This window comes from Rhinolophus ferrumequinum, chromosome 12, assembly GCF_004115265.2.
Source record: "Rhinolophus ferrumequinum isolate MPI-CBG mRhiFer1 chromosome 12, mRhiFer1_v1.p, whole genome shotgun sequence".
Taxonomy (NCBI): Eukaryota; Metazoa; Chordata; class Mammalia; order Chiroptera; family Rhinolophidae; genus Rhinolophus; species Rhinolophus ferrumequinum.
Window position 1 is genome coordinate 40,332,467 of NC_046295.1, and position 18,433 is coordinate 40,350,899.

Consider the following 18,433-nt stretch of genomic DNA (forward strand, 5'->3'; position numbering starts at 1 on the left):
AAAGAAGTAAAGCTATAATTGATGTGTTCTATTAATTCCACTATAAATTATTTTTAAATCTTACACCATAATCTTACAGAGGGAATATCAAGCTCTCAAACTTCACTTCTCACTCATTAAGTCCCACTTTGGCTAAAATGTCACAGGAAGCTGGAAAGAGTATCAGCAGAGAAATGCAACCTCAACAAGATTCTGTTAAAAAAAAAAAAAAAAAGAAAAAAAAGGAAAAGAAAAAAACCTTTAAACTAAAATGGAACTGGAGGATAAAAAATGAAGAATGTTCCCTCAGAGGAGCTTAAGAACTGAGAGACTGATTCCTGTAAATGTCTGATTTACAGAAGACTGACACTTATCTCCTGACCAATGAATGTTTGTCGAGACCCATTCCCCATCCCCAAGCCAATAATAGATAGGTCTTGCTTATACCTTTTACTAAAAGAAAAAAAAAGTTATATGCCTGGGGTGTGACTACCCACCATGACGTACCCGGTTAGAAATTTATGATCAGATCATCCTGTGAGGTTACTTTCCCTCACTGGACTTGTCACTTTTATTACAGAACCACTTTTTCGTCCACAATACACACATATGTATTAGAGCAGTGATGAAAGGGTAGTGAGCCAGAATCTACAAGGGGGCTTTTTCAGACTCTCTGTTAGTGCAGTCCCCATCTCACTCTTACACCTACTACTCAAGCTACAATGGAAGGAAATGCCCTGGGCCCGAAAACGTGTTACAAATCCAGCCATGGAAACAGTATCACACTGTCCACAGGTTCCCAGATGATTACGAAGGAGTTTAAGACACACCACCCTAAAATATGCTGTTTTGGTATATTGATTATTCTAAGCTATAGGTATTTGGTAAAAAGCAAAAGCAGAGAGGCTTTCTTTGAACTCCCTTCTCAGCCTAAAGACAGATCTGAAAGGAACTCAATTGTCACAAATTCCCTCCCTGGGAGTTTCAGCAACAGAGAGGATTAACTCTTATCACAAAGGAGAATCCATACTAGAAGTGACAATCAGACAAACTTTGTCACAAACTGTCATGTCTCCCATCCACTCTTCTAAGGGCCCAGTCCCTCTTTTAAAAAATCATTACTCTCTCCTAAACTGCCGACATCCCCCACCTCTTCCCTTTACTAAGACAGTAAATTCCCAAATCTCACCCTTTTGGTGGTATTTACTTTTGTTTTCCTGTGATGCCCTTGTGCATTAACATAATTTTAATATTAAAGTTAATAAATTTGTATATCTTTTTTTTTGTTAGTCTGCTGGTTGTGTCAGTTTACTTCATAGACCCAGCTATCAAACGTAGGAGAACAGAGGAAAAGTATTTCCTCCCCTACAATTACAAACGAGGTCACTTATAGAATCCTTTACATACTTCAAAATTAAACTCATGGATCTTGTTCAACGTGCACCAACCCTAAACATAACTGTTCACTACTAAATAGAACTATGTGCTGTTAACCTAAAAATAAAAGGCCTTTCAAAGTAGTGTTCCTGAATAGCTGTTCTTATTGATCTCAAATATAATGCTTGTTGCCTCTCACTTTTAAAGGCCTTTTATTTTTAGGTTGACATATCTGGTGTAGTTGAACAGGATCTAAATTGTCCTAATCTTCATAGTTCAGCATCTCCTATAACCAGGTATGGTACCTTCAGAGCCTCTTTGTCCTCACCACTTCCACGGACTACAGTCTCCTTGATTGTGAAGCACTCTTAGGTCAGACCTCCTTCCTTCTTGGTTGAGGTCAAATGCCTTCATTGGAGATCTGTTGGGAGTTTTTCCCTTAAGGGAGAGTTTTTTTTTTTCTCTCCAGGAGGCAATTGCCCCAGGTACAAGCATGCAATGGGATGCCACAGGAGCAAGGAATGCTGTTTCTTATGGGTAAGTACTCACTGAATTGCCCTCCTGTGTTTCCTTTTCTTGTTACTGTCTGTTGTTTATCACAAGAAAAAAATTTCATAAGGAGAGAATCCAAACATCTCCGGGACAATGAAATTAATTCCTTAATTGATAAACAGAAGTGTCTAAAAGACAAAATAACTTCTAAATTAATCATAGAAGAAATTTTGGCCATCTAAGCAGATACTCCAAAATTTCTTACTCTTTGTCCTGCCTGAAACTTAACAAGACATTTCAAAAAATGTAACAACTCTATGTTCAGAAATTTGGCAAAATTAGAAGTCTAAAAGGATTTTTTTAAAGTCTTCAAAGTAACTGTTAAAGGCCTTTTATTTTTAGGTTAGCAGTGTAAGCAGATCCTGATCATGCTGAACAAAAGAGACAGGGGTAGATAAGGACACAGATATTGATTATTGGTTTCTGTGCATTTTAAACATATCTATAAGGAAAACTTCCCAGATCAAGTCCACAGTCAGCTTAAATCATTCCACCCTCTTATTTCTTTTGCAGCAGCACACAGCAGCCCACAGCAGCTCACACCGACCTCCGGCTGCTCACAGCAGCCCGGCTCCAGGGAGGGCTGTTGTTCACAATCTTAGCTGTAGTCGCGCCCCAACCACCTGAGCCACCGGGCCAGCCCAGCAACATTTTTAATGTGTTAAAAGACATTCATTAAATTAGTAAAACAATAAAGACATACAAACTTGAAAAAATCCAGTCACAAAATTTAAAATGAACTAAACACCTAAATCCAGTATCTATTTATTTTAACAAGAAATGACACAATCAGCAAGCCCTGCCACCTATTCAAAAACATTAACAATTTCATTTATTCCCCAAACATTTATAAAATACCTAAGTTTTACAAAGCACCAAGAAATGTGCCACAGGGAAGTAGCAGGTGCTCAAATAGCTCTTCATTCTGAATTTCTAAATATCTGAATTCATTCAACAAATATTTTGGGATAGACCTCCATACTGCATGCTGGGAATTCTAAGGCAAATTAGACAAGCTCTGAAAGAACTTAAAATAAAAAGGAAGAAACAGATAACAAATTTGATGTGGTTAAACCTCATGTGTGCCAATTAACTATTAAAAATAGCTTCAAATAGGGTCCTTAATTTAGAAGCTGTGGAGGAAAAGTGGTTCTAAGGAAAGTAACCTCACAGGGTGATCTGATCATAAATTCCTAATTGGACAGGTCATGGAGGGTAGTCACTTCCCAGGCATACAGCTTTCTTAGTAAAAGGTTTATCTTTGCTTTAACCAAGCCCTGTCCATTGTTTTTGTGCATCTAGGTTAGCACACCTTTGAAATCCCAGAGTAATCCTCTTTTTCTCAGACCCTCAAGAAAGAAGTAATCACCCTCAAGAAAGCACATAATCTTGTAGACTATCCAGTAATCCAATCCCCACTTTGCTTTCTTTAACCTTAAAGGAATCTTCCTTACTTCCTTTCTTAATTCCAAATGCACACACACACACACAAAAAACCTTCAAACCTGTCACTCTTGGGAGCATTTGAGATTTTGCTTCCCAGCAATTGTTACTTTTGGCTCAAATAAACTCTTATAAAAATTCTTTACAGGTTTAGAGGCTCTTACAGAGCTTATATGTACAAATTAAGCAAACTGTGCTTAACTATTCTGTTCTTTATTATTGACGAGATGGACAACTCAAGTAGGGCTATCTGGGCAAATTACTTAATTTCTTCCTGCCTTGTTGGCTCATCTATTAAAAATAGAGATGATAATCATAATAATATGTCATAGGGCTCTTGAAAGGAATAGATAAAGGCTTATAACTCTCCGTGGGACTCACTAAGGCTCAGTAATGGTAATATCAAAGGTGAAATTTGCTTTTGGTTGGTGAGCTGCGCACTTAACTTTGATATAATTCCTTTTTCAATAGAAAAATACTTCCTAACCTCTAAACCTTCCACCTAGGGCCTCTCATATTTCAAATGATTTTTACAGGTCCACTTTCCCCTGCTAGACTCCAGCTCCTACAAGCCCAGTCATTCCTACTGCCCCAGGGCCCAACCCAACGATTGTTGAATGAGCAAGGAAATGAACACACTTAAAATAGAACCTCAGGAATCCATGTGTACAATTTTCCCTCCAAAGGTGTAAACAGGAAACCTGTACCATTAACAAGAACTTGGAAACTCTGCCTAAAACTCCCATATCTTACCTGCATAGCCCAATCTACATGTAGGACAAATAGTCAATGTGCTGTCTTCTCTCGCTTGGAGAAGCAAACTGTCATGGCAGTGGTAGCTGACAATGGAGATTATGCCATTTTTGTAGCCATAGTGTCAGCCTTTATTAACTGGGTGTTTGTTTGTTTTTAATATACTGGGAGGTTTTGTTGTTTTTTTCAATTGTTATTTGGGAGAGGAAAAGGCAGAGGACAAAGACGGAAAATAGTATTAGTCCCAGGCTCACTGTTGGTCAGTTTGCCTGACCCTAAATTATAATCAGATTTTACATCCAATCCCAGGCCTGAGGTAAGAGTGAGGAATTGCAAAAAAATGTCCAAAGACTAATCCCCCAGCAGTAGTTATACATGAACTAATCCCTTCCCTCGCTGAAAGTATTCCTACACTAGGACTTTTTCAGGGTTTCCAGATAACAGATTTCCACTCAGGGGAATCTACATTAAAATGCTTTGTTGGATGCTTTACATTTTCCACAGAACAGAAACTAAAATGACCTGTTATGCAATTACAGTCCGCAAGTTGTTTGCCCATACACAGGATTGTAGTCTAAAACATGTCTTCTTGGTAGCAGCTAGGCCCTGCCACCACTGTGCTCCTAACCTGTAGCTTCCCTGTCACTTCCCTGGCTCTCCTCTCCTGCTAAGCTTTGTTTCCTGCAATGTTTCAAACCTTCTGCCACTGCCATAGCTACTGCTGCTTCTGGAATCGCCATAGACATGTTGGTTTCATGGTTTGGCAAAGTATTGACCTCCACTACCATTTGGGGCCAGAGCTTCTGCCTCCAAAGCTTCCTCCTTTAATAAGTCCAATATTCGAAGATTGATTATTGTAATTGCCAAAATCATTGTAGCTTCTGCCACCTCCAAAACTGCTTCCACTACCACAGCCAAAGCCGTCTCCGCCTCCTCCATTGTTATAGCTGTCATAGCTGCCACTCGTGCCACAGAGTAACCAGGGCCACTTCCTCCATAACCACCATCATTACCAAATCCACTATAGCCATTCCCACTGCCACCATATCCTCCACCACTACAACTGTCACCAAAGCCACCTCAACCACTGAAGTTTCCTCCACAACCAAAGTCATTCCCACCAAAAACACCTCCTCGACCACCACTGAAGTTTCCAGAACCACTTTGATCTCTTTGGCTGGATGAAGCACTAGCCATCTCTTGCTTAGATAGGGCTTTCCTTACTTCACAGTTGTAGCCATTCACAGCATGGTATTTCTGAATGACCATCTTGCCTACAAAGTCATGGTCATCAAATGTTACAAAAGCAAAGCCTCTCTTCTTGCCACTGCCTCAGTCAGTCATGATTTCAATCACTTCGATTTTTCCATACTGTTCAAAATAATCTTTTAGGTGATGTTCTTCGGTATCTCCTTTAATACCACGAACAAAAATCTTTTTCACAGTTAAATGGGCACCAGCTCTTTGAGAATCTTCTCCTGAGACAGCCCTCTTTGGTTCCACAACTCTTCATCCACCTGTGTGGCCTTATCTTCATGGCTGTACCCACATCCTCCACCGTGGCATAGGTGACAAACCCAAAAACTCTGGAGCACTTGGTGCTTGGATCTCTCATCACCACACAGTCTGTGAACATTCCCCATTGCTCAAAATGGCTCCTCTGACTTTCATCGGTTGTCTAAAAGCTCAAACCTCTGATGAAGTTTCTTTTCTGCAGCTGTTCAGGCTCTTTGGGAGACTCTGACTTAGACAATGACCGCGGGAGGGGTGACTTGAACGATGCTTACTCAGTAGTGTCCACTGACAGAAAGACACTAACATTTTCATATACAGCCTTGTTGAGCAAAGGCATTTAGAACTTCAGAATGAATTCCTAGATCATATAAACTTATGAGTACATGAGTAAAACATTTATGAATTCTCCACAGAGACTAGTGTGGAATTGGAACTCGACAGTGACCAGCCAAGTAGAGCATATAAAGGTTCAAACTAAAATGATGTCATACCCCATGCCTACTCTCCCCAAATTGGTGAAAGCCCTCATTATATGTCCAAAAACACAATTTCAAATAGCAGTGACAAGACATCCTTTCCCCTGCAGTCACACATGCTTCAGCTTTATCCAGTCTTCTGGGGAATAAAACATGCCAACAAAATACTTATAATTTCGTATTTTGTTAAATCACTTTGATAAGAAGGGAAAAGGAAATGGAAGCTTCCTTTATGAGTATTCTTTGCAGCTGTCCCTGGATATAAAACACAGAGCTTAACCAAATGTTGACCTATTTGTTGTATAACCACTCCAATCTACTAAGATCTTCAAATTGGAAACACTCAATGTCCTCCAATTTCCAAGCAGGAAAATATCCACATGACTACCTATGATTATGTACAAAGATGGTCTTTATGTTCCAAACATCTTGTTAAATTATCCAAAACTTCACTAGTACTACATCTGAGTAAACCACATTGTCTGAAAAATCTTTTCTAGGGGGTGATTAGTGGAGCTACACTCTTAAACAACTGACTTTTAGGGAACCCACCATCTTCTGGAAAAATAAAGTCTTCATTAGGAATTACAGAGTAAAGGCAATTATATTTATGTCCTCCATAGTAAGCTTTATATATACAATGGAGATTACCTGTTTCATTTGTTCAGTGAAGCAAAGCACAAAGATCACTGCAACAAGATTTTACTTCTTAAAATTTGGTGGTGACCCAAACCACATACTTAACTTAAACAAATTCAAAATCATTGCTAAAAGAACAAGAGAGAGGGTTAGAAGAGAAGATAAAACAAATTTTTAAGTTTGGGCAATTTCACTGCAATCTATGTTCAGAAAAGTGTCTTATGCCCAAGAACAGTTCTCCAACTTTTGGGGCTTAGGGCTCCTTCATAGTCATAAAAGTTACCAAGGACCTCTAAAACTCTTTCATTTATATGTCTACCAGTATTTACATATTATAAATTAAAACTGGGATTTTTAACAAATATTGACTCGTTAGTTAATTTAAAAATAATAAAAAAAAACCTATTACATGTTAACATAAATAATATACTTTCATGAAAAAAACTTTTAAGGTTTATGAGATGAGCATTGTCTTGCATTTTTGTGTGACTCTCTTTAATATCTGGCTTAAGACTGCTGGATTCTCCTATTTGCTTCTGCATTCAATCTGTTGAAATAAGTGGTCTTGGTTGAAGTATATAAAGAAAATAAGTCTCCCACAGACATGTAGTTGGAAAAGGAAATAGTATTTTAATAGTTTTTTAAAATACTATGGATTCATCATGTAAACCCAGGAAAACTCCACTGTACACACTTGAAAGAATGAGTAAAAAAGGCAAATAATGTCTTAGTACCATGGTGAAAATAATTTTGATTTTGAGGACCCTTTGAAAGGGTTTCAATGACCCCCAGGAGTCCTGGACCACACTTGGAGAAGCACTGCCCAGAAGCGACTGCATGTAGGCACTAGGGTGAGCGTCAGTAAGAGACAGGATCTACTGTTTCCTAGTTGGTTTCAGGTCCCACATGCACGTCTTAGTCTGTGTATCTCATCCCAATGAGAGTATTGCAGTATTATTTCAGCATCCCCTATTTAATCTGGTACTCAACTGAAGAAAGTTCCAACATGGAGAAAAAAGTAATTAGAGATCAAATCTTCATGTAGTACTATACTTTATGAGCAGTGTAAGGGACTTTTGAAGGACAATTTTAACTGCATTCATTTTTAACCTTTAGCTGATTTTAGTGTCTACTACATCCTCCCTCCCGTGGATGTCACCGAACGATGACAAATGTGAGATCAGCCCTTCAGAAGCTATAGGTAGGATGTACTCTATCAGTTCATCCACTCTTTGTTTAAAATATTGATATCTCTAAGAATAGCTTTATTCATTCATTTAAAATATTGATACCTCACTAGCCTGTAAAAAAATCTCTATCAATCAGCAAACGGGAGAAATCTCGTTCTCCTTGGGTGGGTTAACCCAGGGATTGTTAGAGTAATTTCCAGCTGTAAATTTTCATGAGCATTCCTTTAGCTGCACTTAGAAATAGGCACTCCACTTCCATTTAAAAAAAATTAATTATAATTACTTCAGGTAAATCTTTTACAACTGTGTGCCTAATTGCCACATAGCAAAAAACAACAGATTTGCTTGTATAATTGTTAGAAAGCTGCACTTAGTTCTTGTATCCTAAGCCCTTACCCTGTGGGACATGTAAGCCAGGCAACAGCAACTTTTTTACAGGCAATTTTGCAAACAGGATAAATCCACAAGGTACAGCAGATAATACAGGGAAAAATTAAATCTCCCTCGCAACCTCGTATGCCAGCCCTCCAGGTTCCTTCCCCCAAAGGAACTTCTATTACAGTTTGTTGTGTATTCTTCCAAAGATATTCTATGTATGTATACGCATAGAGGTATATTATACACACCATTCTACATCATGCTTTTTCTTCACTTATTAATAACTTGGATTTCCTTATATCTTTGTACACATAGAATTGCTTCACTCTTGGGCACTGACAAGTATTCCTTTGTATGGAGTCCCATAATTTATTTAACCAAAATACATACAGCAGAGCTTTCATGTGCATGTATATCTGCTCGATAAAAACCTACAAGTGACATTTCTAAGTTAATTCAGATATTGCCACACTGCCCTCCATACATGTTGTACACATTTATAAGCAAAAGGTATGAGTTACTAACAACTTCTAAACAACAGACATACTGAATATAATGCATTTTAATTGATTTAGGAAACTATACTATTTTTTTATTAATACTCAACTTCCTTCCAAAAGCATTCTGAAGTGATCCAACTCCTTCAATTTAAAAATATTAAAAAATAAAACATAGAGAGGCGACCAGGTGGCTCAGTTGGTTAGAGCGCAGTGCTCTTAACAGCAACATTGCCAGTTCGATTCCCACATGGGCCAGTGGGCTGCGCCCTGCACAACTAGATTGATTGAAGAAAAAACAAAAAAACAAAAAACGACTTGACTTGGAGCTGATGGGTCCTGGAAAAACACTATTCCCCAATAATAAATAAATAAGTAAATAAAACACAGAAAAGGCTTTATTGCCTGAAGAACAATCATCTCCTTAAGCATCTAAAATGGCTTTAATATTCAGAAGGTAAAAAATACCTGCAGCAGAAAAAAAAAAATCTCAAGCAGAACTTTGAAAACATGTATGTGAATGGTAAACAGCAACAAAGACAACTGAAGACCAGAAGACAACGAAAAGAGTGCTGGTTTTTTAATTATTTTTCACAAAAGTCACAAATTCTTTGAAAAGTAGTAGGCTCTCGTAGAGAAAGAACAGAAAGAGCTAGAAGACAGGGTTTTGTGCTTTTGTTGCCTATTGACTATGGGGAGTCTATTCATCTACATGCAACTCAGCCGAGTGGGTGTATAAAACCTACGCTATTTACCTCTCAGGTTTAAAAAGAAACAAGAGACTCTTACTTCAAATGTAACTGTCTAAATCTGTATCCCTCATGTCCCTCACCAAAACCTGTGCCACCTCCTTTATTTCCTAAGGGCTCCCCAGCGTACCCAGGTGTCCAAGTTAGAAACCAGAGCACCTTTCTTAGTTATTCCTTATCCTTACTTCCCATTCAATCAACCACCAAGTCCTATTGATTCCACCTCTTTAATACTTGTTGCTTCTGCCCACCTCTGTAAATCTATATTACCCCTACCCTAAAGTCACCAGGAATTCTTGCCTAGATTGCCTCCCATTTGGTCTTTCTGCCTCCCAATTTCCTTTCAATCCATTCTGATATAAAGCCTATAATCTTCTTAAAGTGAAAAAGTAAACAACACAGTCTCACCTAAGACCTTTCATTCAGTGGTTCCCCCACTGTCTTCAGGAAAAAGTTCAAAAGTCCTTCACAAGATTTATAGCTCACTGCCACCGCATCTGATATCTGCTCTTGTTCTCTCTCTCTCTCTCCTCTCTCTCTCTCTCTCTCTCTCTCTCTCTCTCTCTCTCTCTCATCATCATCATCATCATCATCATCTCTTGCCCCTCCCTAGCTCAATCTCTACATTCTACATTTCTAATATACTGAACAACTTTGATTCTCTGAATTCACCTTGTGGTGTTCCCTACACATTTTTCTTTTCCTAAAATACTATCTACTCCACTCCTTTTTCCACCAATTTAGACATCATGTCTTCTAGAAAACCTTTCTAGAAACTCTTTCTGGATCTCTGAATTCAGATCTCCTTCCATGTGCCTCTGGGGCTTCTGTGCTTACCCCCATGCACTGTACTGTCATGACCTGTTTAGACCTACTATGCTTTAAGCCCCATAAGATGGGGAATTGTCTTGTTCATTATAGTATCCACGGTGCCTAGCTGACTAGCCTTATATATATGAGCATCTTACCAGAGTTTACTAAAGTATATGCTGCAGAAAATGGGAGAAAAATAAAATGTTTTCTGGCCATATAAGCACATACAAGTCTTGTGACTCTCCAGAGGGGATAAACTATCTATCGTTCCCCTAAATATATCTGACCAAGGATCATCTCTGAGACTCTCACACTCTTGTTTCCACAGGATGCAATTTTGGAAGGTTTTGGAAGGTTCTTTTTCAAGAGATTTCCACCAGTCACCTACTAAGAATGTTCCCTCCCCTAAATCTTTTCTTTTTCTCCCTTCTTCCGCCTCCCCCACACCTACTCTGGTTCAAGCCATTGTTTCTCAATCTAGTTGTTCACAATCTTAGCTGTAAAGGGGACAGCTCACTGGCCCAGGTGGAAATCAAACCGGCGCTTCTCTTTTTTAAATTGAACAATATCTACTTGCTTGATCCACACGTCAGACAATAAAACTGTCCGCTTAGAAAGCTGAGTTTCTCTAGGCCAGGTAATAACAAAGATTGGGGGGTTTGTTTTGTTTTCTAAATCACTTTAAAGCAGACACTAACAGGGGTGACCAAGGTTAGAGAGCATTAACTGATCTAGACCAAGGATCTGTAAAATACCCTAAAGACTTAAATCCTCCTGGGAAAAAATTCTCTCTTCTAGGATTGTAAGATTTAATTTATAAGAACCCCTCAGCTCATTAGATGATCAATGGAAGGTACCTATTTTCTCCAGAAAAAGGAATATGTTTTCATATTCAAAGACTAAGCTGCCCCACTACAAGATAATAACCTGGTCCATTCTGTAAGACAATATTAATAGCATGTATCTTAGTCAATTTGGGCTACAATAACAGAATACCATAGACAAGGTGGTTTACACACACACACACACACACACACACACACACACACACTTATTGCTCACAGTTTTGTAGACTGAAAGTCCATGATCAGAAGGCCCACACAGTTGAGTTCTGGTGAGGGTCCTCTTCCTGTCTCACAATGGCTGCCACCTCCCTGGATCTTCACATGGCAGACAGAGAGATCATCTGTCTTGCGTCTCTTCTTATAAGGGCACTAATCCCATTCATGGGATTCCATCCTCAAGACCTAATTACTTCCCATAAGCTCCGCTTCAAATACAACCATGTTGGAGATTAGGGCTTCAACATGAATTTTGGGAGACACCTTCAGTCCACAACACAGGTTAACAATTTCTTCAGAACTGCCTATGCACACACCTGCACAATGCAAAGCAATTTGCTTATCCTGACTCTGTCCAAGAGCATGTGGGAAGTAGGTGCAGTTATTATCTCCATTTTACAGATGAGGACACCGAGTCAGAGAGGTTCAGTAATTTGCCCAAGGACATAGCAGCTTATAAAAATGACACTAGGATTCAAATGCTGATGTCTGGCTGGAGTTTATGTTCTTAACGACTTCATTTCACCATCACTTACCCTCAGAACGTGCACCTATGCCTTTCCCTGAAGCTCTATACTTTTTTTAGGGTTTACAAAATGACTTTCCTGAATACCTGATCCCCATACAAATACTGTGAGGTCCCCAGTAGATAATAATGAGTGAGATTACGCACATGAAATGCCCAGAAAAATCCCCACTATATAACATGTCCTCTGTGGGTATCCTCAGACCCATAGAGAGATATCAAAGGGTTATAAACTCCTAGAAACTGTATGACAGCTTTTGTGTGGATGTGAATATGTGCATTACTCAGAAAATCTCAAGAGTTGGATCAAAAATAAGTGCCGCACAAAGAATCTGAATACACATTTATGCAAAGAAGATAGACAAATGGTCAGTAAACACATGAAAAAGATGTCAACATCATTAGTCATATGCAAATCTAAACCACAAGGAGATACCTTTCCACACCTACCAGAATGGCTATAATCAAAAAGTCAGACAATACAAAGTGTTGATGAGGATGGGCAGAAATTGGAACTCTCATAAATTGCTGGTAAGTATGTAAAGTGGTACAGCCACTTTGGAAAACAGTCTGGCAGTTCCTCAAAAGGCTAAACATAGAATTACCATATGATCCAGCAAGTCCACTTCTAGGTATCTACCCAAGAGAAATGAACTCACACTCACATGTGCACATAAAAACTTGTACGCAAATGTTCATAACATCATTATTCATAATAGCTCAAAAGCAGAAACAACCTAAATATCCATCAACTGTTGAATGGACAAATAAAATGTGATATATTCATACAATGGAATATTACTCAGCAATACAAAGAAATAAATGCTACAACATGCTACAACATGGATGAACCTTGAAAATATGTTAAATGAAAGAAGCCAGTCACAAAAGAATACATATTTCATGAGTCCCTTTATACAAAATGCCCAAAATAGGTAAATATATAGAGGCAGAAAGCAGGTCAATGGCTGCCTAGGGCTGGTAGGAATGGAGAGAGACAGCTAAGGGGTGTGGGATTTCTTTTGGGGATGATGAATATGTTCTAAAACTGACTGTGGTGATGTATGTACAACTAATTGTACACATTAAATTGGTTAATCATGTAACATACAAATTATATCTCAATAAACCTGTTAAAAATTTAAACAGGGGACTGGCGGTGGCAGAACTAAAGAGAGAAAACGACACATAGTGGAAAACAAAATAAACATACCCTATATTTTTGCCCACAGGAAGAAAGCAGGCCACAAGTGTGTCTTGTTCAGTCTGTAAAGTATGTTTAAAAATCTTTTGAAACAACTAGTAAAATGTAAAGGTCAAGAGGTTTCACATTCAGGAAAGAATCTGTACATCTGCGTTTTCTTAAACAAGGAAAAAAAGGGCAATATTAGCATGATTTAGAATAAGCACCAACTAGCTAAGAGATGAACATGATTGCTCTTTCTGAAAAGCAGGAAATAATGGAGATTTCTACTGTGTTTTAGTAATACACCTTATGCAATTATTTGACTCTGAACTACGTGTATATACAACTTCAATATATCTAAGAAATAAAAAGGAAAAAAAATATCACAACCAAGTGCTCGTTTCAGTAGCACACATATTAAATTTGGAATGATGCAGAGATTAGCATGGCCCCTGCACAAGGGTGACACACAAATTCATGAAGTGGGCCATATTTTTAAGGAGGAAAAAAATGTACAACTGAGACTCACATCAGAATACTTTATCTAAGAATGATGGTTTTTCACAGGATATAGCTGCCATGCAGACTTCTGATGCGACACAAAGAAATAATGGAGCTATAGGAAGAATGACCACTTTTATTTCCAACACAGTATGATTCTACCAGAAGATTGATGAAAGTCACTCTGAGGATGTGTGGGTTCTTCTACTTATATTGAAAACTCATGATTAAAAACCCAGTGAGAAAGAAAAAAAGGCAAGACATAGTTCAGGTCCATCATTTACCAAATGCTTAATAGTTTTGGCATAGATGTCCTACCTGAAAAAAAAAATTAGTTGTGGTAGAGAACTGTAAATAGGTAAGGTAAGACCAAAATTTGTGGCATACAACCAATATGCTGTTTGGGTCCTTCCCCTCTCCTCTGGGGTGCATGCAACTCAAATGCTATTTATGCCCTCGTCTATCAAGGCAAGTTTAATACTACCTCAGGGTAATGGCCCCCAGTTTTACCCCAAAAAAGTTCATGCCAGTTCCATCTCAAATGTTTTACAAGTGAGTGGGGTGGGGTCGGAGGGAACCTAAGAAACACTCTTACAGCTAAACCCAAATGCCAGTCAAGTCAGAATCTCTTTATCAGTCGTGGAAAAATGCAAGCAGATGAAAGATGAAACAACAAAATTTGTATACAGGGGAAAAGAATTTGAAGAACTCAGTTCCCATGCTGGCAGTTAAGGGTGATCCACTTTCTCCTTAGAATGATCAAAATCATATGTATGGATAGACTACCCATGCTCTTAGTGTTTTAACGTATTGACCTGGGTTCAAATCTCAACTCTGTTTTTCTCCCTCCCCAGTAAACCAGTGGGGTGGGGTAGGGTGGGGTGCAAATAGTATGTAGACCTCGTACGATTATTGCCAGGGTTAAATAATAATCAGAAACTCTTGCAACCCGCTAAATATGTTAGGCGTCATTCTAAGTGCATTACATATATAGCATCTCATTTAATCTTCAAATTATAAATATCATCCCATCCCCAGAGAAAGAAATCAAAGCACAGAGGTTAAGCTAGTGGTGAAAATGGGAGGCTAATTCAGGTGAGCTGGCTCCAAAGAAGTGCTCTTATCAACCGGACTACTATGCGGAAACGAGCTCGCTTTGGCAAGCACCTTGTACTCTGCCTAAAATACAATGTGCTCAATAAATGGTACTTACTCACACATAGTGTACACGTGCCAGTCCCGACAAAATAAGTGATAGCCAGGTTGAGGTTTGGCTGCCTTAGAAGAAACCAAGACATGGCCAGGGTCTCCAGCCCTTTCCCTAACTCACCAAGCTCACTTCTTTCCCAAGTGTCCCCAGCAGCCGTGGTCGCCCTCCCTCTCCAATCCTCCAGAACTTCCTGTTGAGCTCTGCGCCAGCAGTGAAGCCCGCGCGCGGGACTCCAGGCTGCGAGTTCCCGGTGGCGCCAGGGAGGGGATGGAGCGGCGGATAGGGGTCAGTGTTTACCTTGACCTGCACTCTCATCGCTCCGGGTCTTTCGCGCGAGGCGTGCGAAAGGGGACGCACAAGGGCTCGTGCCCCTGGCCGCTCCAAACTGCACCTTCTCTCCTCCCGGATCCCAGCTCACGACACGTGAGGTCTCCTCTGCCGCTGGCAGGGAGTGGAACCAGAGTGCTGCCTTCTCTTCTGGAAGTGCCCCCGCCACCCTAAGCTGAAACCCCCGGCTCCCGTTAGGTGTCGACTCTGACCCACTTCTGCGCTGGCCCTGGAGTGGGCACTGGGGGACCTGCCCCCTGGTAGATGCCCTACGTTAGCCAGCCGAACTCTGAGATATGATAATCAGCTTAGAGTGCAAACCTGAGGGCTTTGGAAGGATATTTCGTAAGTCTTAGCTATTCTAGATCCTAGTTAGATACTGGTGCGACTAACCCCACCCACAGCCACCCAGGGCCCTGGGCTCAGATCTGGTAAATCGCCTAAGGCCCATTGCCCTACCGACGCCTGCAGTCCGGCTTACCTGTAAGCGCTCCAGTGTAGATAGGGCTTTCATCTTGGACTCTCAGGCCCCGCTACCAAAGCCTTATCTGAGCTTCTAACTTGTGGAGTCAGATCTGGGCTCCACCTCCACACGCTGCCTTTTACAGCCCCGTTCATTTGTCACAATACCTTTTGGCCTCAGTTACCTCCTGTGTAGAAAGGAGGTGATTTACCTCCTGCGTAGATCAAAGAAATACAGTGACGGTCAAATGGGATTTCGACCCTCATCCTAGACATATTTTATGGTATTGTATTGTGCTTGTTGAGTCAGTTTGGTGGGGGGAGGCCTTGGGAGATGTAACCTAACAGCACTGCTTTTACTACCTAGGAATTACTGGGTGTGTCAAGTGACCCCTCTGTGCTTGAGTTCACTTATCTGTACACTGGGAGTGATAGTAAAATAACCCATCTTCCTCAGAGGTTATACTGAACAAAGAAATCCATAAAATATCACACAAAAGCTTTCCTGATTTCTGTTATTTTTGGAGGGTTCCCCTGGCTAGGCAGTCTTGATAAAGGCTGTGATCAGTGACAATGGGTGGGTCCCAGTATGTTGGCAGAAGTAATGCTCACTTATTACAAGTGTTGTAATTAATAATGCTAACCCTTCATCCCTAATAATTGACTTTAAATTAGGGGCACCTGCCCATTTAGACCATTCTAAATATGTGCCCAGTGAGCTCACATTTGCAGATGCTGTAAACAGTTCCCTCCCCACCCCCATTTCTTAATGGTTTTAATGAATATTTCTTTATCAGAAAACTTGAACATCTCATATGTGTATTACCATTTTGTTCTTGTTTTTCTATCAACACCTTTAATCTCCTTTCCTCTTCTTGACTTACCCCTTTTAAAATGTTAATGATCTGTAAGCAGTTAAACAGATTTAGAAGCCCCCCTAAAACCAAGTAAACACCTCTTGATTGGTGTTCCTCCATACATCTTCCCTGTTAGGTCTCTCACAGCACTGGAGATTGGGAGATCTCAGAAATGTGCAGAGCCACGAAGACCAGACATTTGGAACCCCAGATTCTTAAGAGTCTTGGTGCACTGTGACTACCACCTCTTCGGTTAATCTCTTTGGTAAATTTACATGTTAGGGTGGTCATATATTCTTTTCAGATCAAGCTTCAAGGCACAGAGTTTAAAATACTAGGGCAATTCCAAGGCTTAAGGCATCTAATGAGTTAGTTTGTAAGCTGCCTTTGGTTTCCAAGCTGTACCAAAAACACTTGAGGCATTTGTTGAAAGTGCAGATTCCCAGGCCCCACCCACTCAGACCATCTGTACTGAAATTTCTTGTGTGGGGCCCTGAAATCTGTATCTTTCACAATTGCATCAGTTAACTTAAAAGCTTGTCTATAAAAGTCTTCTGGCCATAAATACACCTATGTCCAGAAACTGGCTATGAAATTTAAATTGTAGAATGTTCATTAGCAGTCCAGTGTGGTTTGTTTCAAGCCAACAAATACTTCCTGAACACAGATTGTTTGTCAAGCATCCTGCTGGGCACTGGGAAAACAAAGATGAATAAGACATTGTCCAGTCTGCAAGGAGTTTGAGTTTGTAGGAGGAGAAACAATCAAAACTGAAACAGTACCTGGAGCACCATTGGTAACACTTGTCAACAGAAACACTGTTTTATTTTTTTATTTGTTGCCCTCCCTACCCCTTTCTTCCTCTTCCCACTCTTTTCTCCCATGTGTTCTTTTTTGTTAGACCTCCCTTTTTTACCATGGATATTATCTTATTCCTGATCTAACATGGTTTTCAGATACTGCTCCAACTTTTAAGGTCAACCTAATGATTTCAGAATGGAGGGGAATAGTTGATTTTTCAGTAGAGAAAAATTGGTATAAAAAATTTTTTTTAACTTGGAAAGATCTTAATGAGTCCCAGCAATTGGAAGCCACTAAAGGGTAGTTTCAAATGTATGCATTCTTCTGAAAAAAATTGTTTCAAGCTTGGATTTGGTTTTGCTTCAGTTTCCTTTATTCAGACAAGGATAAGGGTTGTTGAGAGTTTTGCACAGTAATACTTCCCAACCTCTCTGGACAGCCCAAGGGAAAAGAAAAAAAGAGAGAAATAAATAGCTCTATGTCTTTGCACCAAGTAAAGAAAGGGCACCATGGGAAAATTCTTGCCCAATTCATCATGGCACATTATCATCTCTGCTTTATTGCCACCACTTCCCTTTCAGAAGCATAAAGGAAACAAAATAAAGGCAGTGGTAATCTGAAGGGGGTAATGGAAACCATGATAAGCCTAGAGGGCAGTCCACAAGTGGGGTAAGTTCCACAAGTGGGGAAAGATATGAGTTACTCATTTAAGAAGTCGGATAAAGGCGTATTGCTAGTAATGAGGACTGAAATTCAGCTCTCCTCAACCCATTCCTGTATAACTGCTTGTTTTCAGACTTTCCTATTCAAACCCAGGGTGTTGAATTTGAGTTCCATCCATTCATTCCCCTCAACTACTACAAATCAAATTTCCTTTTGAAATAAAGCAATATTTTCTTCTGCTTGCTGAATAAATTTTTCTCTTATTCATTGCTTCTGTGGCACTGTGCTCCCAATTTGTTTCTCTATTTGCTATGAAAACAGATTATTACATATTTTTCCTGTCACATAAGCAAAGATTAAAATATTCATGGTTTGCAAGGTGGAGAAACAGCAACCCTCAAATACTTCTGGTGAGAATTTTAAATGACAGCCTTTTTGAAGGCATTTTAATGATCTGGATTCAGGGCGTATCCTTTCT

The 18,433-nt window shown here is 39.7% G+C and overlaps 1 protein-coding gene, 1 non-coding gene and 1 pseudogene across 2 annotated transcripts in view; 1 reads left to right on the forward strand and 2 right to left on the reverse strand.

The window, feature by feature from the left end:
- Positions 1 to 15,774, reverse strand: part of TRPM6 (transient receptor potential cation channel subfamily M member 6) — a 121,538-nt gene extending 105,764 nt beyond the window's left edge. Inside the window, 1 exon segment of the mRNA XM_033123710.1 lies at positions 15,654 to 15,774. Coding sequence (XP_032979601.1) covers positions 15,654 to 15,686 — 33 coding nt within the window. The 5' untranslated portion in view covers positions 15,687 to 15,774.
- On the reverse strand, positions 4,747 to 15,160 carry LOC117032023 (heterogeneous nuclear ribonucleoprotein A1-like; annotated as a pseudogene).
- Positions 13,528 to 13,631, forward strand: LOC117032585 (U6 spliceosomal RNA). Its single transcript, XR_004424767.1, has one exon. It is a non-coding gene; the product is annotated as a U6 spliceosomal RNA (small nuclear RNA).
- Positions 15,775 to 18,433: the final 2,659 nt, after the last annotated feature.